This window comes from Vanessa cardui, chromosome 12 (assembly GCF_905220365.1).
Source record: "Vanessa cardui chromosome 12, ilVanCard2.1, whole genome shotgun sequence".
Lineage (NCBI taxonomy): Eukaryota > Metazoa > Arthropoda > Insecta > Lepidoptera > Nymphalidae > Vanessa > Vanessa cardui.
In genome coordinates this window covers 5,286,759-5,310,190 of record NC_061134.1, presented here as the reverse complement: position 1 = coordinate 5,310,190, position 23,432 = coordinate 5,286,759, and the positions used below count along the sequence as shown (strand labels likewise).

General features: G+C 32.5%; 1 protein-coding gene across 3 annotated transcripts in view; it reads left to right on the top strand.

Moving 5' to 3' along the window:
• Positions 1-18,822, top strand: part of LOC124534246 (dual oxidase) — a 44,498-nt gene extending 25,676 nt beyond the window's left edge. Inside the window, exons 3-29 of one of the 3 annotated variants that reach the window (XM_047109985.1) lie at positions 146-217; positions 7,561-7,722; positions 7,811-7,998; positions 8,936-9,019; positions 9,702-9,816; positions 10,008-10,174; positions 10,416-10,652; positions 11,308-11,504; positions 12,051-12,184; positions 12,266-12,380; positions 12,457-12,658; positions 12,733-12,886; positions 12,998-13,167; positions 13,253-13,408; positions 13,531-13,677; positions 13,824-13,955; positions 14,032-14,235; positions 14,350-14,537; positions 14,645-14,912; positions 14,993-15,221; positions 15,504-15,721; positions 15,851-15,965; positions 16,058-16,241; positions 16,393-16,552; positions 16,628-16,783; positions 16,862-16,990; positions 17,825-18,822. In XM_047109985.1, coding sequence (XP_046965941.1) covers positions 146-217; positions 7,561-7,722; positions 7,811-7,998; positions 8,936-9,019; positions 9,702-9,816; positions 10,008-10,174; positions 10,416-10,652; positions 11,308-11,504; positions 12,051-12,184; positions 12,266-12,380; positions 12,457-12,658; positions 12,733-12,886; positions 12,998-13,167; positions 13,253-13,408; positions 13,531-13,677; positions 13,824-13,955; positions 14,032-14,235; positions 14,350-14,537; positions 14,645-14,912; positions 14,993-15,221; positions 15,504-15,721; positions 15,851-15,965; positions 16,058-16,241; positions 16,393-16,552; positions 16,628-16,783; positions 16,862-16,990; positions 17,825-17,953 — 4,412 coding nt within the window. In that variant the 3' untranslated portion in view covers positions 17,954-18,822. Of the gene's footprint in view, positions 1-145; positions 218-7,560; positions 7,723-7,810; positions 7,999-8,935; positions 9,051-9,701; positions 9,817-10,007; positions 10,175-10,415; positions 10,653-11,307; positions 11,505-12,050; positions 12,185-12,265; positions 12,381-12,456; positions 12,659-12,732; positions 12,887-12,997; positions 13,168-13,252; positions 13,409-13,530; positions 13,678-13,823; positions 13,956-14,031; positions 14,236-14,349; positions 14,538-14,644; positions 14,913-14,992; positions 15,222-15,503; positions 15,722-15,850; positions 15,966-16,057; positions 16,242-16,392; positions 16,553-16,627; positions 16,784-16,861; positions 17,058-17,089; positions 17,110-17,824 lie in introns of those variants that run through there. The other 2 variants (XM_047109986.1, XM_047109987.1) reach the window with 2 other exon arrangements.
• The last annotated feature ends 4,610 nt before the right edge of the window (positions 18,823-23,432 follow it).

Below are 23,432 nucleotides of genomic sequence, written 5' to 3'. Positions count from 1 at the left end.
GACATGGAAACTAATTTAACACTTATTTTATTTATATAAAACTAGGCATGCGCATAAGCGGTCACGCGTGTTCTGAAATGTGTTACGTCTATATGAGTTTCTCAACAAATTTCATAACTTTAATTGTTTTTTTGTTTTGTTTCAGAAGTTTTTTATGAAAAACAACGGTACGATGGTTGGTTCAATAACAGAGCCTATCCCGATTGGGGTTCCGTTGGTAAGTAATAATATCTTACATATAATCGTTTTATTATGTCTTTACCCCTTTTTTAGATCGACTATAAATTAAATTTAGTCATATTGGGAGACAACATATGTACAAAATTACTTAATTAAAAAAAAAACCAACAAACTTTACGATCTATTTACATAAATATACGACTTCAATTTCGTTCAAAAAGTTTATTTTCTAAAAATATATTAAATTTTATATATTTTCTTTATATAAGATTTATATTGAACACTTTTATAAGCTACTACGATAGCCATTTGAAATATATATTGTGAATATTGATAGTTTTATACAATTTATTTCACTAAGCATATATTGGTGCGGTGCGGACGTTATTATTAAGATGACTTTGAATGGATAACAGTTATACCAACAAGTTGCACATTTAAATTTTCTCACATTAACTAACTTGTTTTCACACGCGCATACAATTCAAAAACTAAACATGATTTCTAATCAAATATGAATACTTTTATTAAGCACGATAGTTGATCTACAATTACATAGTATTGTATAAGTTACAAGGTTGAATATTGGAGTATATCATATTGCAATGTTTGTAAAGACATATCAAGTTTACTACTGTAGCCTTTGTCAGCTGTCATGATTCGAACTGACGCTGTTCATGTCATATTTGTTTTAACGGTATGATTTATCGATATAACCTTGAAACAAAAAACGGTTGCTATTGTACAGTCGGGGTAAGAAAAGCTTCGTCACCTTAAGATCTATTTTTGTCTGCTCACGTATGAGCGATAATCTGCTTTACCGATATAGAAAATATGACACCGACAGACATATTTTGATAATTCAGTAGAAGATATTTATCTAATTTGAATTTGTAATGACTAATTATGCCATTAAAAAGGTTTCATGTTGATGTAAAACTAGACGTGTCCAAAGATGTCCATTTTGAACAGTTGTCAATTTAGTGTTTTAGTTTGAAAATATGCTAAGAGTTTACAATTTGATAAAGGAATGAATTTGAAAACTGGCGAAGGTTTTCTTACTCTGACTGTACATCGGGTTGTGAAATTGGAATTTTTTTCAGTATTTAGACTCGTGTAGTAAAAATCAGTGCTGGATTTCACAATAGGCTTGCAAGGTAAAATTCCGAAGGAGTTTTTGCATCTTTTTAAAATGTTTGCATAACATATATGTTCCTTGATTTAGCATATTCTGCTGGCTTTTTGGTATCTGCAATTTCACCAGCGATAAACATGCTGGCACCTCAGGTCTTACTCTTATTCGTGTATTATGTAGTCGTTTTAAGTTTCTCAATCACTGACCAATGTGACAAATGTTTCAAATTCTGAGTATAAGATTGAATATACAGATACACTAACACTTTAGTTTTTTTTATTCATAAAATGTACCAGTATATTTCGGCAGCGAATTTAACATTCAGCTTATAGGCGGTACATTTTTGTCAATATGATTTGTCAAATACCTCTTAAATACATATAAAACTTTGATTAATCTTGTCACAAAAACATACTAATTCATATGTTTATGTATACTATCATCATCACTAACTACATGACGAAAACTTTAGGACCAAATGACTTGAAATTCGACTTCAACAACAACAAAGATCAAAGAGGGACAAACTCTTTAATATGAAAGAAGAAAATGGGAAAATAACTTTTACCCACTAAATGGGAATGGGCAACTCAATAAATTTTGTACTAAGAAATATTCAACTCAAATATGTAAACATGACTTTCCATCAGATGGGCCTCCTGGTCTGCCACCAATGACACCCGATAAAAAATCCGACATACATATAACTTTACGTGTTTTCTGAGGCAGTGAGGGGAGTGTACATACATTCAACTTCCAGAAAAACCCAACAATTTTAATCGGCAAGATCTTAGGCTTGAACCCTGAACCTCTGAATCACATTTCATTAATCCAACTTGAACCCTAGACCTCAAGATCTACAGTCTCATGAGCAAAGCACTAGGCCAAAGGGGCAATTACTTAAGTACATAGTACAGTCGTTACCTACGGTTACGGTTAGGAATGATCGCTAGAAAGTTGCATTGATTAATGATTAATTACATCATCTAATCAGTACAATCTCAGATAACATGGTTTGATAAACACATTATAATTAATTTGTCACTCGTAGTTGGGTAACATTTTGATGTGTAATTTATCGATCATAGTGATATTGTCTATATTACTACTTAACTCTTACCAGTGTATTCAAATATATATACTAGTTTCCGCCCGCAACTTTACACGCGTTTTAGTGGTTGGTTCAGATATTAGGCATAAAAAGTATGTACCCTATATCCCTTGAAGTTCAAGTTTACTTTATAACAAATTCCATCAGGTTTAGTTCCGTGGTTGGGCATGATAGGCAACAGACAGACAGAAAAACAGAGTTTCGTAGTTGTAATGGTGTAGTAGGGGAATATAAGTAAGGATAACTGTCCGTGCCGGGTTTGTCCGGGTAAAATAAGTATTTCATTTACTTCCTACTACGATTGTCCAATAAAACTAAGGACTCACAAACAAAAGTAATCGAAATCGGAGCAACTGTCCAGTGGTTCCGTTTAACACATACATACAGAATATGATTTATATATACATATTTATATATGAAGAAACCGTATATATAAGACAATATTCAAAAAATGTACACACAAAGAATCTTGCCTATATAATAGTAAAGACACATGTATTGTTCAACAGCATACACGCTATCGCATAATCGTATGTTGTATTTAAATGGACTGTTTCAGTTAAGAATTTTATTATTATTTAGAAACAGTTGAACATTTTTACTCTATTTTTAGACATTATATAGTCTTAGGTAAAACCGCATACAAAACAAATGCTTTTTAAGAAACAAGTATTAACTACGCATTTTGCATAGTACTTCCTAAGTACTATGCAAAAATAAAAATGATTTAAATAAGATTTTTTCAGTTTAGGTGGCATTCGGATAGATTTTTTTTCGGATATCCATTTCAATTACGGTTATGGCCGTCTATACAATACCCGATTTATATCCATATCCATAACTAGATCTGAAATTGCCAACGCTGACTGGCATTTCTAAAATAGACATAATAAAAAAAAACATTATTTATTTCGTTCATTATTTTCTTATTATTATTTAAATACGAGTACAACTCTGAAATAATCTTAGCTTCTACCAGAGATATTTTTAAGCATTGGATCATTTAGTTTAGAACTCGCCCCATACATACAAACCTAACTCTTTATAATAGAAAGTATATATAAAAATATAGATTACACAATGCTATAATATTTACATAAGAAAATATTCATAACAAAAGGAAAACATATTTAATCACTTCCAGGTAATTAAAGATTTATTTGTACACTCAGAGATCCGCGTTTATTTGCCATTACAATTAGACCGCAGCCAAGTGACTTTAAATATAAATAATCATGAGATCATCTTTTTTCAGACATTCTATATATAAAATAAAATGATCACAGAAAAATATAAAATGATGCGAGAATTAAAGCTTTTGTTTATTTGTTCTTTGAAAAGCGATTTTCCGGTATAAAAATATTATATATAAAAACATTTTATTTTAAAAAGCCACGTGTTACTTATATGCCCTGACTTTTTCAACCCAGTGCTATTCTTCAAATGAAAATATCCTCAATAGTTGTATACCCACTTATATACCTAGCTTTAAATTGTACGTCCTAGAGGAGTGAATTAAGAAATGCGCGTCCCCGGAACTTAAAACTATCTACATGAAGAATGATGTTGAACAAAAGACATAGAATTTCTTTCGCATTTATGCTCTACCAGATAGCTTTCAAACAGTTCCAAAACAATGATAAATTACTTTATTGTATCGCATTTACTGCAGACATTTTCTGTATGCTCCAACAAGGCTTACGATTTACTAACCCAATTTAAGAAGCATTGTGACTGCAAATCTCAAAACACAAAGAAGGCATAAATCACAGTTTGCACAATCAAGTATAAATCGAGCTACGTTTATCTCAAGTTACAAAAGAATGCCTTGTTTGAAGATCTCCTCGTTCCTAATTCGAAGTTCATGTCGATTGAACGAATGAGTATTACGCCACCAATGATCACGCGCACCTTAATTATTTGCTAGACCACCTCCATACTTATTAGAAACTATCAATCACGAAATATCCAACATTCGTAATACGTATCGAACGCTTAGTTTCGATCCTTTGATGCTCGTTGAACATTACTTTCAATAAAGTATAGGTTTCACTTTCAGACTTTGATTTTAATCACCATCACTGTCAGAACCAATAATAATCAGTTATTAAACTGTACTTATATCACATACAATAATATACAAACTTCTAAATTAAAACTTTATTCGTAAAATAACTAAAAAACTATCATAAAAAATTAAGATCTTAACACAATTTAAAATTCAATTAACACATGCGTATCTAGTCAAACCGGTGATCTGTAAGACATGTAAGTAGGTTAAAAAGCAGATAAATAAATGTCATTAATTAAACTGATATAAATGCAGTAATGAAACTGTGAACGGGATGTAGCTGAACAAGGCTACATAACTCGATCGACTGCATCCAATAGATGATAGAAAATTGTCTTATAATAAATGGTTACCATATGTATATGTTAATTGTTATAAGTTATTTCCTTTGGACATCCGTTCCAGTTTTATATCCGTTTTCCTGTGTCATATTTCATAGTTACAGGTTTTGCTCTTATCAGTCAATTTTGCCTATACCTTAAAACACTATTTTAAAACAAATGAATATGCACGAAAAAGTAATAAAAATAATTGCGTATTCAACATATTTTTTAGTCTTCCTAAGTTAAATGAAATGAAAAATATTAGACTACTTAAAAGTCGATTAACGATTATATCATGTAGTTATAATTATTGGTATATTTGGTGTCAGCCACGGTGCCCTTGCCCCAACAATCAAAAGAAAGAAGCGATACGAGCCCCTTGATTGATCCAGTATATTATTGTGTAAAAGGTAATATGTAAAAAACATATTTGTTAAAGTATTCTCGTATTGTTTTTTGATAGATATACTGTAGGGTTTTATTGGCTGACACCGACTCCAAATATAACAATAATTATAACTACATGATATAATCGTTAATCGACTTTTAAGTAGTCTAATATTTTTCATTTCATTTAACTTAGGAAGACTAAAAAATATGTTGAATACGCAATTATTTTTATTACTTTTTCGTGCATATTCATTTGTTTTAAAATAGTGTTTTGTTTGAAGTCGGTTTTTCTTTTTGTTAAAATTTTATTTATTTTTTGATTTTAAGTGAAGCTGATGTAGGCTAACATTATTTTCTTAATATGGATAGATTAAGCGTGCCGTTTATATAAATCAGAAACTTTCGAATAAAGTAAAAATAGACTTTCGAAAATGCGGCTTTAATACGTCATGCGGCATAAACTACAAGGTACCACCCTCGAATGAGCTGTAATCGACCCCAGTAAAAAAACTTTGCAAAAGAGCTATTCGTATGCTATGTCGTACATCATATGACATCACATCATATACACAAAATTTTATTAAAGACAGAAAGAAATTCTGCCCCAAATCGCACCCTAACTGTAAGCCGTTTAGGAGTTCCGTCAATACATAGTGTAAAACAAAGTCGCTTTCTCTGTCCCTATATCTTTAAAACTACGCAACGGATTTTGATGCGGTTTTTTTTAATAGATAGTGTAATTCAAGGGGAAGGTTTGTGTATATAATAAATAAACAATATAATAAAGAAACACTGACAATTTTAGAAGTTTGCAATGTGATATCGTAAATAAACAAATTCTTTAGTATATTTAGTATCAGTATTGCACCCGTGAGAAGTCGGGGCGGGTCGCTAGTTGATTATAGTATTCGATTATGACAATTACATGAACATAACCACGTTCCGGAAGGTGATTCAAATATCCAAGTAACCCATAAATAAAAGATTCGACCGAGTATTGCTAACGTGCTCCTCAGAATTGTTCCGTTCCCTCCCGTTCCCTTAATTTGTCATGGATCCTGTGCTCAGAACCTTACCAAACTTTCACCAAACTACCCTTAAAGTACATCCTTTATAATAAAAAAAGAATCATCAAAATTGGTTAACGTGATTTTGAGTTATTCACCTATTTGTCGCGCATATACATAATGCAAATTTAAGACTTATGTCGTTTTCATACGGATACCATCATCGGAAAAAAAACCTTTAAACCTTTACCTTTCAAACAAAAAAAAATTATCAAAATCGGTCCACCCAGTAAAAAGTTATGAGGTAACAAACATAAAAAAAAAAAATAAAAAAAAAAATACAGACGAATTGATAACCTCCTCCTTTTTGAAGTCGGTTGAAAATAGAAAATAAAGTCAAATTATCTCAAACACTTTCGTAACTTTTCATCATTAGGTACTTAAGGGAATTATTTGTTCATTTGGTTTGAACTACTTATGACGCTTAGGTGATTTTCGTTAAGACTATATTATTACTTGTATTGCCTTATTTGCGTACTCCATTCATTATCTGCATGAGAAATCGGATTTAAATATGATAGTAAATAATGGAACAAGATCATGTCTCGCATTCGAAGTGAACGTATGCTTGCAGCGTGTATAGTACTAAATAATCATCATTAATTTGCTTCATAAAATATTACATCACGCACTATTGAACATTGAATATTGATAGGTTATAAATTAAAATAAATAGTTTATTACTCAGCACTATAAGAATATATATTAGTACAGATTACACAACGTAGAAGACTCACTAAAATACAAAGACAATAAATTTTGTTATATGCAGTATGATGCCTAAAAAGATTTTGGTTATAAAATGTTAAAATTAAGATCATAATCAACAACCACGACCTTATCATGTTTAATTTTTTAATTATCTCGTCAGATTTCGTGAAGAAAAAGGCCACTAGGAAATCATAGTACTTTACGGTATATCTCAAAGATTAGCCAATACACAAGATACTATCTCCTTACGGAAGCCTAAACGGAAATTTCAAAAGCGGTCAAGTAACGCAAATATAGCGTATATTAATTACGTGTTATATTCTGGTGCATATTGCATTTGAAAAACTTGGATTACAGTTTAAATGTACCTTCACCTGTGATCAGAGCCCTAATAGTAGTAGTACTAATTTATTTTACAACCACAGAATCGGAATCACTATATACCTAACTAAAAAATGTTTAATTCAAGTATGACTATTTTTTACTTTTGCACTCTATTTATTCAAACATTGGTTTAGTAGTTTTTTGTATTTCGATTTTACCGCCACTTGAACTTTTTTTGTTATTCGCAGGCAGTCGACTAACAAGAAAAACGCCTGCTTCATATGCTGACGGTGTGTATATGATGGCAGGCGTGGACCGACCAGGCGCAAGAACTTTGTCGAAACTTTTCATGCGAGGGCAGGATGGGTTACCGTCTCTCGCCAATAGAACAGCTTTGCTCGCATTTTTCGGTACATTTTTATTCAACTACACGTGACACATTTTGTGCCTTGCATATTACAATTGCAATGTATACAATATATATAACCTTTTCCACAGGTCAAGTTGTCACGGGAGAGATAGTGATGGCCTCAGAGTCGGGATGTCCTATCGAGCAGCATCGCATCCCAGTCGAGAAATGCGACCACATGTACGACCCAGAATGCAAAGGCGCTATGTACATGCCTTTCCATAGAGCTGCGTATGATAGATCTACTGGACAAAGTCCTAATAGTCCTCGAGAACAAGTAATTATATTGATCAATGAAATATAAATAATCAGATCTTTATTCGAACAAATTAGAATTACACTCGTACGTTCATAATATTTCAGAAGCGACTTCTGAAATATTATGAACCTACTTATTGATACATCACATAAACTAGTATTTATTTGTAAATCGAAGGTCGAATTCTAGGCAATAAAATCCAATGGCACCTTCTAACCTAGATCGCATCTGAATACTCAGCGTTGATTAACATCAAATAAGTACCGACATCACAAAGTTCACACATTCCGTACGGCGTTGTTATAGAATTTTAATTTGAAAACTAATTGAATTGATAAAATGCGTTTATTTTATAAAGCATTCAACAAATATTTATTGAGCTTGAGGTTGAGGCGGATAGCGTGTCATTGGATTTGCTACGGTCTTTACCCATACACAAAGCGCTTTATTATTAAACTAACACTTGCATGCTAAAGTTTATTGATTTATATATATATATATTATAATAAAATATCATGAATATGGCGACATTGAAGACAAAACGTATGTTTATGTGTTTTTCAACATTTTTTACTTACAGTAAAGACGCAAAGAGAAAATTCATTTTAAAATTTATATTGTTGCAAAATACCTAGTTTTATTTTATTTAACACTTAACTTGTATATAAGAATCGACTCATACTATTTGTCATATTTTTTTGAACTTTTAAAATACATCGATGACAATCCAGAAAAATATGTCTATTTCTTAAAACTGAAACTTTTCAAACACTTGAGCGAATTGCAACCACAAGCGATGATAATCATATAATCGTTAAACTAATAAAAAATATGTTTCAAACAGTGTGACAAAATGGCAATGACAAGCGTGGATAATTATTAAAAGAACACAGACGCCATTGATCTAATTCTGTAATTTAGATATATCGATTTAAAAATCGCTGTCTTGTTTCAGATAAATCAGATAACATCTTGGATTGACAGCAGTTTCGTGTACAGTACGAGTGAGGCCTGGGTGAATGCAATGAGGTCATTTCAGGTGCCACCAGCAGCCACGCCTGCCTCTTTATGTACATTCATATGCCTACAATATACGTACTCATTTGCTTGCATTTGCAAACATTACTCTTCACAGACCGACCACTCACGCATTATATTGCACATAGTGTATTAAGACACACAGATTTAGCCGAACATATTTCATTATTTTAATGATGATTGTGCGTAACTTTGCGTAATAATTCATGTCTCAATTTCCAGAGATCATAAACGTTCATTATTTACATTGAAAAGTTCGCAAATCTTGATTAATCATCTTTTTATAATATCTCGTTGAGAAAAACAAAAAAAAAGTATATTTAGTAATATAATAATCACTTGACTAAAGGGGATAATATTTAAAAAAAAAACAATCTCGTATCTATCTAATCTCGTAATGCTCTAAAATATATAAAACCCTACAATTATTTAGTGCTATGAATACGATAAATTTCAAGCCTTACAACTGTGACATTACTTACCTTTTACATTTACTATCATGAACGGAACCCAATTATATTTATCGATATAATTGACAAGCGGTTGATTTGCTGCAGCGTTTGAAATTGTTACGATGCATTCCGTTTTAAATTGCTGCAATCACAGAAATTATAATGATCTAAGAAGAATTCTTAAAATGTATCCAATTAATATTAATAATAATATCCTTATTTTTAATGCAGAATGGAAGTTTAGCGAGTGAAGGAGGGATGCCTTTACGAAATACGAAGCGTGTCCCACTCTTTAACAACCCAGTTCCTCATTACATGAGGATGCTTAGTCCCGAAAGGCTCTTTTGTAAGTATAAGCTGCAGTAATATTGTTGAAAAGACAAATTATTATAAATAATTTGATAGAATTGCTGATCCTATTGTATACTCTGTAGAGTATATGTGATAAATCTAGCATAAAAATATTTAAAAAAAGTTTTATAATATTATTTTTTTATCATTCCGAAATATTGTTACTAATAAATGGATTCGGCACAGTGTTAGGAGATCCGCGCACAAATCAAAACCCAGCGATGGTAACATTTGGCATCTTATTGATGCGTTGGCACAACGTGGTGGCGGCGCGGGTGCATCGACAGCATCCAGACTGGAGCGACGAACAGCTGTTCCAGCGAGCGAGAAGAATCGTAATTGCAAGCTTACAGGTAAACTATATATACCCGTATACGATTACATATCTAATATCTAATTAAATAATATTACTCAATCAACGGTGAAGTCGTATTAAAAATAATTAGTCAGAGCCAAAGTCATTTCAAATAAAATTGTAATAGTATTAGTTTTCTAAAGATAAGATTACTTAATTATTATTATTCTCTGCATTTTTTAAATTATATTCTATTATTAAAGCAAAGGAAATTAACATAATACTATTTAACATTTCAGAACATCATCCTGAATGAATACGTCCCAGCTTTCCTAGGCGTCCCCATCCCACCATACTCCGGATACCGCGCGGACGTAGCACCAGGAGTCACACACGCCTTCGCCGTGGCTGCTTTCCGATTTGGACACACATTAGTACCGCCGGCCATATTGTTGAGAGACAGAAACTGTAGATACGGTAGAGCGCCTGGCGGTCATGACGCAATCAGACTGTGCCAAACATGGTGGGATGGAAATGTAAGCCTCTTGATACCTAAATAACAGAAACATTTAATTTTACTTGATTTTACATGTGACGTCTACTAACGATTTGCTAGAGCAAAAAAATTGCCAATTAATAAAAGAATGTACATAAATATATTCAGTCTAATTAAAAGTGACTTGATTTATTTATATAAAACTAGCTAATTGAATGCCTCGCAAGCTAATGGATGCGTTGCAATGCCGATAAAAACAAAATGCTATTTTGTAAAATAGTATCGAGTTGGAGTTGTTGGTCGCTTGTTATCACGTTGGTGGTATTGTGTCAGAAATCTTCAGACGATGAATTATGAATTATTATTTTGACATTATATAAGACATATATGAAAATAAACGATCTCCATGTTATATATTCCACACTAGCAATTCGACTTTAATATTGAGTCGGTGATGTGATAAAATATAATGGTATTCGTGACTTTTGAAATCAAATATAACAAACCAATAACTTTTTAGTGCTTCTTAGCTTGAACGTCGTCGAAGTTATTAAGATATAATACTCCCTTGACCTAAATTGTTACATATAGTGTTATATTGCTCATACTATCCGAGCAAATCCATTCAAAATAATAACTAAAATAAAACCAATGTTTAATAAATTTGAATTTTTAAGAACAATACTCTGTTTTAGGATGTTATGTCTCAAGTGCCAATAGAAGAAGTTCTTATGGGAATGGCATCACAATTATCGGAGCGAGAGGATGCACTCCTGTGCTCAGATGTGAGGGATAACCTCTTTGGACCAATGGAATTCTCGCGAAGAGATCTCGGTGCTTTGAATATTATGAGAGGAAGAGATAATGGTTTACCAGACTACAATACTGCTAGGTAACTAACAAACTCTAAATACTAAATGAGTAATATTTTTTTTTTGTAACGACTACTGCATGCGTTTAGCTTATAGCAATTATGGCAGAACTTGCAGCGTGTTTAGGAAAATGTTTAGTATATAATATCATTTGGTTTCACCCGCTTTAAATTTTGACTATTGGCGTAACATGTTTGAACTTGATATTTTTGACTCTCGTAGTATTTATTACAAAACTGTAACTCGGCGTGTCGGATTTCCGTCAGAACGGAATGTAAGAAATCAACATAAATATTCTAATTCAATCTCTTCTTCAAATGAATACGAGATCAAACGGGAAGATCATTCCGAAATAATGAATAATTTTCATAATCGGTTCATAAATGAGTTCTTAGATAAAAAACATGAAAAAGTACACCAAATTGATAAGTCCCTTCTTTTTATAAGTAAAATGAAATATAATGACTAAATATAATATTTCCATTGTGTGTTGACGGACTTGATAAGTAAAGTTTCATGTTTCTTTATAGTAGCCACGATCTCAACAATTCTAAATCTCTTTACAGGGCATACTTTGATCTACCTAAAATCAAAACTTTTAATGAAATTAATCCACAACTCTTCGAGAATAACCCTGACTTACTCCAAAAACTGATTCAAATATATGAAGGCAGACTCGATAACATTGATGTTTATATTGGTAAGAGTAATTTAATTATATAATAATATAAAAATATCTGTCCATATGGTTTTATACATAATATGATTAAACAATTTCAAGGTGGAATGCTTGAGTCGACTGGTCATCCAGGTGAACTGTTCAGAGCAATAATTATTGACCAGTTTACAAGAATACGAGACGCTGATAGATTTTGGTTTGAGAACGAATCAAATGGGTGAGACAATATTAACTAAATCATATACACCATATAATTATCAACATAATATGCTTATCATTAAAATAAATTTCAGGATATTTACACCAGAAGAAATAGCCGAACTGCGTCGTATAAGTCTTTGGGACATTATTGTAAATAGTACAGCAATAGGTCCTAATGATATTCAACGAGATGTATTCCACTGGAGAGAAGGAGACCCGTGCCGTCAGCCATATCAATTAAACGCTTCCAAGTTACCACCTTGCAAATATCTGAAGGGTTACGATTACTTTGAGGTAAATTTCGAAAAGCTTTCAAATTTTTTAATATTCTAAGTAAATAGGATATTTAAAATTTAATATTTTTCCAGGGTAACGAGTTCGCATACATTTACACCTGTTTAATTCTCGCATTCGTTCCGATACTCTGTGCTGGTGCAGGCTACGGTGTAGTAAAACTTCAGAATAGCCGACGTCGTCGCCTTAAAATACAGCAAGAACATTTAAAGAACACTGAACAAAAAGGTAACATGTTGTATAATTTTAAAAATACATAATTTGTAACAAAATTTAAAATTTCATAAAAAGACCTGACCAATAATATTGAAACAATAAAATCTAATTATTTATTTATAGGTTCTGTAGATAAAATGGTATGTAGAGAATGGGTACATGCATCCCACAAAAGGCTAGTAAAACTCAGACTTGGTCCGGAATCTGCACTACATGTAACAGACCGCAAAGGTGATAAGTTGCGCACTCTGCCACTAGAACACACCGATCAACTCACTGTATTGGAGAGTCAAGTAAGAGAAAACCTATTTGATTATCAATTATTTATAGAACCACAAACATTTTTTTAAATAAATTCAAATAATTAAATAATTTTAGGAAAGTCGCACCAACAAACGTCCCCTTGTCTTAATTCGAGTGCAACGTGAACACGACCTTGTTCTAGAAATGGACTCTCTCGCTTCGCGTCGCAAATTTCTTGTTAAATTTGACGCCTTTCTCGCGCAACACAAAAAAGCACTTAATCTTACTCAGGTAAGGAATCTGAAAATTGAATCTAAAAATCATGTACCTACTATCATCATCGATAAAAGTTTGATGTATAAAATATACAAATTTCTACGAATAAAGATACTGTAATATGTATTTATTTACAGGGACACCGAGATCAAATCTTAGCATCAGCGGAAACAAGAGAACGAAGACAAAGAAAACTAGAACATTTCTTTAGGGAAGCATATGCAATTACTTTTGGCCTTGCACCGGGTGAAAAAAGAAGAAGATCAGAAGATTCTGATCCAGAGGTAATGCGACACCTAATAGAATTTCAATCAATGAATTTATTTCATAATATGTATGTGTATAGTGCATAGTCTGTATTTGTTGTATCGATTTAATTCAAAGACAAATTATTAGGAATAAAATTAGTAATTACAGTATTTTTTTACAGTCAATCGTAATGAGAACATCATTATCTAAAGGGGAATTCGCAAGCGCTCTCGGAATGAAATCCGATGCAGTTTTTGTCAAAAAAATGTTCAATATTGTGGACAAAGACGGTGATGGAAGAATATCCTTTCAGGTGCAATATATATGAAAAAAGTCTTGATTATGTTTTCTTTTATTCCAAATAAATGTTAACGGTATATTTTTTACAGGAGTTCCTTGATACTGTTGTATTATTTTCACGAGGAGCAACAGATGACAAGCTTCGAATTATATTTGACATGTGTGATAACGATCGGAACGGCGTGATCGATAAAGGTGAATTAAGTGAAATGCTGCGTTCCTTGGTCGAGATTGCAAGAACCACATCCTTAAGAGACGAACATGTTACTGAACTCATAGATGGCATGTTTTCTGTAAGTAAAATTAATTCGTTCGTATTATTAAGTCTCAATCGAACACAACGAATATTTAAATTGAAAAAAGTAAACAAACACTCTTCTTTTTTTAATTATTATATTTTATTTTAGGATGCTGGTCTTCAACACAAAGATCATCTCACGTATTCTGACTTCAAGCTTATGATGAAAGAATACAAAGGAGAGTTTGTTGCTATTGGTTTAGACTGCAAAGGCGCGAAACAAAACTTTTTAGACACATCTACGAATGTTGCAAGGATGACCAGTTTTCATATTGAACCGTCGATGGACCAGTCGAGGTAACCAATTAGTTAGATAGTTTATTATTAATACTAAGTAATTTTATATTAAGATAATGAAATTAATTGAACTTTTTATATTAAAATATTTCTAATTATTATTATAGGCATTGGTTCCTTCTAAAATGGGACTATCTTACAACATTCCTGGAAGAAAACAGACAAAATATATTCTATCTATTTGTATTCTACGTCGTAACAATAGGCTTATTCGTGGAAAGATTTGCACATTATTCATTCATGTCAGAGCATCTGGATCTGAGGCATATTATGGGAGTTGGAATTGCTATAACCAGAGGATCGGCGGCTTCCTTGTCATTCTGCTACAGCCTTCTTTTGTTAACCATGTCCAGAAACTTATTGACTAAGTTGAAGGTATGATACAATAATATTGATTATTATTTATAAATTACAATGCAATGTAAGCTATTTAATATTTTATTTTTGTCTTACAGGAATTCAGCATTCAACAGTACATTCCCCTAGATTCAAGTATCCAGTTTCACAAGATAGTGGCCTGCACGGCGCTCTTTTTTTCCCTTCTCCACACAGCGGGTCACATGGTCAACTTCTATCACGTTTCAACACAACCAGTAGAAAACTTACGCTGTTTAACAAAAGAAGTTCATTTCACATCAGACTTTAGACCTGGGATAACTTATTGGGTGTTCCAAACTATAACGGGTAATTTTATTTTAAATCCCTAATGGCATCGATATTTGCTTCGAATATACATTGTAATCTCTACAACAAGTTAATTCACAATACCATCCACTAAGAAGTTATTATACTATCAAAAAGCAATACTTCGTATCGCTACGTAAATAATCAGTGAACCAGTATAACTATAAGTACAAGTAACGTAACATCTGAGATCCATAAAAAAATGGGGAAATTAGAAATGGAATTAAATTAATTACAATAATTAAAAATTAAAATTCTTTCAATTTTATTTTTTATTTTCAGGCGTAACTGGTGTGCTTCTGTTTATAATCATGTGCATAATATTTATATTTGCACATCCGGTTATACGTAAACGCGCCTACCCGTGGTTTTGGCGAGCGCACTCCCTACACGTGGCCCTTTACGCACTCTGCCTCGTGCACGGCCTGGCAAGGCTTACTGGAGCACCGAGGTTCTGGATATTCTTCCTCGGACCAGCTATTATTTACACTTTAGATAAAGTAAGGATGAAAAAAAAAATTAAGAATGAGATTCATCTTTGATAAGCCAGCTTTATTTACTGAAAAGCAGGAGAAATGTCCATATCATACGGCTTGTATCGAAATTAATTAACGCCAATATTGTTTTAGGTTGTTTCGCTACGCACTAAATATCTGGCTTTAGATGTTTTGGAAACGGAAATGTTGCCATCTGATGTCATAAAAATCAAGTTCTATAGGCCGCCTAATTTAAAATATTTATCAGGTAAGAGCAAATCAGAACAACTTTCTAATTTACACTATGCAATGTATTTAATAGTGCATACCTAGCAATTGTTGTCTAAAAAATATTTTAAGGTCAATGGGTCCGACTAGCCTGTACAGCATTTAAGAAGGAAGAATTTCATTCGTTTACATTAACATCAGCACCTCATGAGAACTTCCTCTCGTGTCATATAAAAGCGCAAGGACCTTGGACTTGGAAGCTCCGAAACTATTTTGACCCCTGCAATTATAATCCTGAAAACCAACCTAAGATAAGGTAAAGAATAATATTATCTTACCAAATTTGTCAAAATAGCTTTATTTTGGCTGAATTATTTTTTTTCAATTTACGTAATTTTAATGTCGACATATATAATTAGTATTATTATAATATTTTTAAATTTAATCCAATGTTCTGTTGACTATAGAATCCAAGGTCCCTTCGGAGGAGGAAATCAAGATTGGTACAAATTTGAAGTAGCAGTCATGGTTGGTGGAGGCATCGGTGTGACTCCTTACGCCTCCATTCTAAACGACCTCGTGTTCGGAACCTCTACCAATAGATATTCAGGAGTTGCTTGTAAAAAGGTAACAAGGATATAAAAAAGTTAAAAATAAATACTTATGTCATAGGATTGAATTTCTAAAATATGATACTTGTAGGTCTACTTCCTTTGGATCTGCCCTTCACACAAACATTTTGAATGGTTTATCGACGTGTTACGAGATGTGGAACGCAAGGACGTCACAAATGTACTGGAAATACACATATTCATCACACAGTTCTTTCACAAGTTCGACCTCAGGACGACAATGCTGGTAAATATTGATATTACCCCATACTTCGGAATTCCAAAGTAACAGCACACTAAGCGGCACTAAACAATTTTGTTCCAGTATATCTGCGAAAACCACTTCCAGAGGCTATCTCGCACGTCCATGTTCACGGGGCTTAAAGCTGTCAATCATTTCGGACGACCTGACATGTCCTCATTTCTTAAGTTCGTGCAGAAAAAGCACAGTTATGTAAGTATTACACATTTTCCTTCGTTGATTGCATTTCGTTGTAGAAGCAACGAACATAGTATAGGTATAATAGTATATATATATATATATATAGATATTATTAGTTATTAATTTTCTCTTAAGTTTAGTATGCTATAATTTTTTATAAACTTTTGTTTTGGGCTTAAAATTGACCTTTTGATATATCTCTGTTTCTAGTTACAATATTACAGAAAGTTCTAAACGACATATTATGCAAGAATTATATGTATATATAATAAAATGAAACCACAAATAATTATAACTACATTATGAGAGCATCATTATTGTAGAACGTGTTAAAATGACTATAAAAAGTGCTATTCATAATTCCATCTCGTAATGTATTTCAGTATAACCTAATTTGATAAATAATAAAGTGATTTGATTTGCCTTTCTATTCGATGGCAATAAAGTATAGTCGTGACTGAGACTGATCTGTTGTGACACAAGGACATGAATGAGAGCCATCTGCGATATCTGTAATGTTACTGTGCCCCAGATATTACAGAATTTATATATTTTATTTTGCTACTGTAGTACTATCCACGCTTCTTCCTCCGATACAATTTATTGGTTAAAGTACATACATATAACAATTAAAATTATAAAAAAATATAGGAAACACACAAACAATGGTATGCACGTGTGTGTTTATTTATATACGTCTTAATTGTGTTTAAAATGACTTTACCTTATTGCGGCAGAAGCTCAATATGTATGGGTATGTCTGCCTAAGTATTATATTTGTGAAAGGATTTATACATATACTGAATAAATATCATTTAATAATATTTTTAACCATTTGCAATTCAGGTTTCTAAAATTGGTGTGTTCTCATGCGGTCCTCGGCCGCTCACCAAATCCGTCATGTCAGCGTGCGAGCAGGTCAACCGAACGAGACGACTACCATACTTTATTCACCACTTCGAAAACTTCGGATAAACAAAATCAAAAACCAAGACCATGTCCTGGAGTAAAATATCAACTAACGTATATTTATTTTAGAATATTTACAAAATGTTTTATTACAGCATACAATTTTAAATAATAATACAAGATTGTTATTTGTAAAGGTCATGCAGCTGCACTGTGAATATACTATCTATTTAATATTACGGCTACATCGGTGCGAGGAAGCATGAGCGCAAAGCGTAACATTAAATAACTCAAACAATATAATCTCTTGGTTAAAAAATCGATAATATGACGTCAAATATATTTATTTATGAATACATTTCACAACACTGCCTATGAATAAGCTAGTGACGCTATTAAAATGTTGAACATAAGATATTTATGCATTTCACACAAACATACTGTTTGTTATTACCTTTTGCAAATTTAAATACCATCTTATTTGCTAACGTGAACGTAAACGTAATTATGCAAGTCAATTTATGTTAATTAAGTTATCTTAAGTCATATCTTTCGTCATTATTTAAATAACTCTTGTAGATCCATATAATGTTTAAACTTAATTTTTTCCCTTAAATATATTTCAATTTAAAAAATCATTGCATTGCAGTCATTTCTATTAATTTTTAGCTTTCTTCGTTAAGATGCTGCTGTTGACAGGAAATCATTGCGGCGTTAGTACAAAACAACTTCGCATTTTATGTACAAAGCTATGTAAAACTTAGAATTATTGTAGAATACTCATTGCGACTAAAATAAATAAATTATTAACCACAAATAAAATTCAAAAATATGTTCTTAAATGTAAATAATGTAGATAGATATTATTGGTTAGAATAAGTTACCAATTTTTACAAGTTTATAATGTAAATAATGCAATAAAATTTTGTTTCCTATGAAATGACTATTCATTTTAAAATAATTGGCCACCTGGGGCAGAACAATGCGAGTTAGCCTACAGCCTATTATTATCTAATTAAACCTTCGTTCTAATTGTTATCATGCGCAGATCTACCGGGAGCGGTAGTTGCAATGTAATGAGTGTTCCCAAACCTTCAAGATCGTACTTGAATTATTTATGGACGGTAATTTAAGGTTGCCTTCTAAGTAAGAGGCAATGACTAGCCTTGCAAGTGACTACACACAGAATCGCCGGGCGTCCAATATAGAAAAAAAAAACAATGCATATAATTTATTATAGTATTAATTTACTGAATAATGGAAGAATACCGATTGGATTTATAGTTTCTTCGTTGCTTTCATTAATTGGAATGGGATTTAAAATTATTAGAATGCTGTTTTTTTTATTAGCGATTAAATAGTTTCAATCTTTTACGTTATCGTCTGTTACTTTTGTACGTACGTAACATACGTACATAGAATAAAAAAAGATAGGTATAAAATCAAAATCTATCTTATTCAAATTACGAGTAATGAAAACCTCTTGTAATCCAAGCAGACAAAAGTATTACCTACATGAATTTGAAATGAATATCAAATAGTAAATTTTAAAATGCACCAACTTTACGTTATCGAATGAATTTCATAAATAGATAAATTATATTTGTATGCTTACAACAGTTTAAAGCTAAATTACTGCTTCTATTAAAATTAAACTTTCATGTAATGATTGCTTATAATTTACACACTGTCGTAGTATTTTAAACATAATTGACGTTATTTAACGTTTGCATGACAACTCGGACTCGCAAAAGAAATTAATTAGAACCTCATATAATGGAAGTAATTATAATTTAAAAAAAAGATCGGTTTACTTATAATTAATGTATATTTATAACATCGTGCATAGTACAGTCTTTATAGACATGTGGAAATGCAAATTAACCGAGAAGGCTGATTTTTGTATATGTTGTAGCCTCCTACAACTACTAAGACCTCTCTTAGAAAAGATGAATCATTGGTTGAAAGTTTGATTAATCTATAAATCAAGCTCTCGGCCAATGATGTCGCGTTAATTCGCTGTCAAATGTTGTCTATTTCACTTGTCTCCTCTTAAAGTATACACTGCACTCTTTTAAACTTATTAGTAAACTTCCCACTGTTGGGCTAAGTCCTCCTTTTCCGTTGAGGAGAAAGTATGGGCTAAAGCTACTGCACAGTATATTTCAATGCTGGTATATATATACTGTTTCCTCAAGTTTTTTTTTACCGACAAGTAATTTCCTCTTAATCAAGACAAAGTGTTATTAATTAAAGTTAGGCAGATGGAAATTCAATAATTCTAAACTGGGTTTCAACCTAATATTGTATTTCTATGTACATATATAAAAACTAAAAGCTTTGATTTATTAGGGAACACAATATATTAATTTTGCATATTTTAATGAATGTTTTATGACCGTACGGTTATAAAGCAATGTCAAAGTTTATTAAAAATGAATTTAAGATAAAATAAAAAAATAAAGAAATGTATTAAATTTGGCATCAACATCAATGGCGAATACATCTCTCACTTGAGATTCGCAGACGACATCGTCATCGTGGCAGAAACGTTGCAGGACCTACAACAAATGCTGAACGAGCTGACTGATTCTTCTATGCGTATCATGTTCAATGAACATGTTCTACCGGAACCGATTGCGTTACACGATACCGTCCTCGAAGTTGTTCAAAAATATGTCTACCTTGGGCAGTCTTTGCGATTTGGTAGAAACAACCTTGAGGACGAGGTGAATAGAAGAATTCAGCTCGGCTTTGCAGCGTTTGGGAAATTACGTCGAATCTTTACATCGTTGATCCCACAGTGCCTTAAGACGAAAGTCTTCAACCAGTACGTCCTACCTGTCATGACATACGGAGCCAAAACGTGGACTCACGGCAAGGCTGGTCCACCAGTTTAAAGTCGCTCAGCGTGCTATGGAAAGGGCTATGCTCGGTGTTTCTCTGCGGGATCGCATCAGAAATGAGACGATCCGCCAGAGAACCAAAGTCATCGACATAGCCCACCGGATTAGTAAGCTGAAGTAGCAGTGGGCTAACCATATTTGTCGCAGAACCGATAACCGTTGGAGGAAACGTGTTCTAGAGTGGAGACCGCGTCTCGGCAAACGTAGTGTAGGACGTCCTCGGGCACGGTGGTGTGACAACTTACGAAAGACGGTTGGCAAGAGCTGGATGCGAGTAGTCCAAGAACGATCTCAGTGGCGTGCAATTGAAGAGGCCTATGTCCAGCAGTGGATGGAAATGGGCTGATGGATTGGATTAAATTGTATTAAATTTATATAATTTAATAAAACATTACCTAAAGTCTTAACATGACCACATAAAGGCTTTACATAACTGAAAATTACAAAATAGTTATTGGGAAATCACAAAAAACCCACTAGTCAATATTTTACAAGTTAAGCTATCATTTGGGTTTACTGCCTACAGGAGATTTTAAAATATCAATTCTTTAAAAATTCATTCGAAATATCTAACTGATATATTACAAAGCTTTGTTACGGGCTAGAGTTGTCACAAAGACGAAATGTATTTTTTACCCTTTTGAATATTTTGCCTTTCTCGTCAAAATCAAGTGTGTTTTCGATTACAATGTAGCGCGTGGGAATAAGTGCTTGTAATTTAATTATGTATAGTAATCATTACTCAGTGCAGTAGCCATTACTTTACGTAATAAAAATATAGTAAGCGCATGTAGTTCAACACGCAAATGACTTAATTACTAACCGAATGATTTATTGTTCCTTCTTTATAACGCCTATCAAGACACCATCGTATATCATTTTTTTTAAATAAACTCGACACTTTTAGAAAATAGATTTTTAATCTATTTTTATAAGGTAATCAATATTAATTTCAGTTTAATGTCATTCTTATATTAACGCGATGATATCATTAAGCCTTCATTAATCTGTAACTGGATGCGTAATTACTATCTCTTGGTATGCATTTATATATTTGTGTTGCATTAAAATTAAGAAACTAGACTAATTAATATATCATCAGCTCATATATTTCAGTAGCATTTACATCTTTTAAACATCGCACTGCTAGGCTAAGTACCTGGTGCGCTCTTGTATTTGAGGATAATACTTGGATCTTATTTTGCCGCATAACTCAGGTTGGCAGATACACCTTACGGTGCTAACCATCACCACCCAGTATGATATGAGTTGAGCACAAGAAAATTGGATAGTGCTTGGTCCGTCACGAATCCACATTTGACTCTTAATGATCACGTGTTGTAACTGCTGATCAAGCTCTAAATAACATCATTATATTTTATACAACAAAAATTCCTTCATCAGTATAATAGCTGTAGATAAAGGAAATCATGGTAATTATTAAAAATTAAGTCAATAAACATTTATGTTTCCATTAAAAATCAAATAAATTATATATAATAAAGGTATATAGATGTCTTACCGAACAATTTTAGTAGCTGTCGTTTATTAAAAGCAAACGTATATTTGTTTATTGGAAGGAGCATATTCCGTGTTTTTTAATCTATACTTATAATAAATCTGTAGGGAGGTCAATTCTGTACTGTCTGTTTTTGTCTGTCTGTCTGTCTGTCCATATAACCGTTATAGAAACAAAAACTACTCGACGGATCTTAACGAAACTTTGTACAATTATTTTTCATACTCCTGAGCTGGTTATAGTATACTTTTCAACACGCTACAGTCAATAGGAGCAGAGCAGTGAAGGGAAATGTCGGGAAAGGAGGAGAAGTTACTCCATATTTCAGCTTCCGTCTCGTGTACAACTTTAATGGTTAAAGCTACATAGAAACTGTGTATTACGGAAAAGTTCTCCTTAAAATTATGTAAAAAATATCCCATGACAGCCTTTGTCTATCTTTTATGGTTGACTCACAATAACCCTGTCACTCCCAACAGCTTAGCAGTTCGAAGCTTTCTGATTATATTCGTCTATTCCTGCGTTTATAACACACTAAATTATCCCAAATAAAAAAAAATAACAGTATTAACTATTCCATAAAAAAGAAGCATAGAAAAGAAACACCAAACTAATACATGAAATACGCTAATAATAAAGCTATCGCACGTGAATACAAAATCTATACTTACTTTTGTCGTAATTCGTCATAAGTATTTTTTTTATGATTGACTGACATAATTTTTACCATTTTAGACATTTTTGTCTGTGTGTATGTTCTGCTATTGCTCGAGAACACATGCACCGCGCATCTTTATAAAAATTGGTATACAGGAAAAACATGTGCTGGCGCAAATGATAGTCTATCTATATACTAAAGTGGATGTGTTTGTATGTGATTCATTGATAAACTCAGAAACTATTTGATCGATCATTAAGATTAAATGAATGAAGAGATTATGCTATCCCCATTGATGTAACTCGCCACCAGGTAGCGCGGCGATATAAATATATCTACACCGTTCAACCGATTGTCATGAAATGAGTACGTACAAGTATTTTTTCACGGAGAAAGTGATTATTTCATCCGTATCATTAAAAATAACCAACAGATGGCCGTTACGAGTAACATGATGCATTT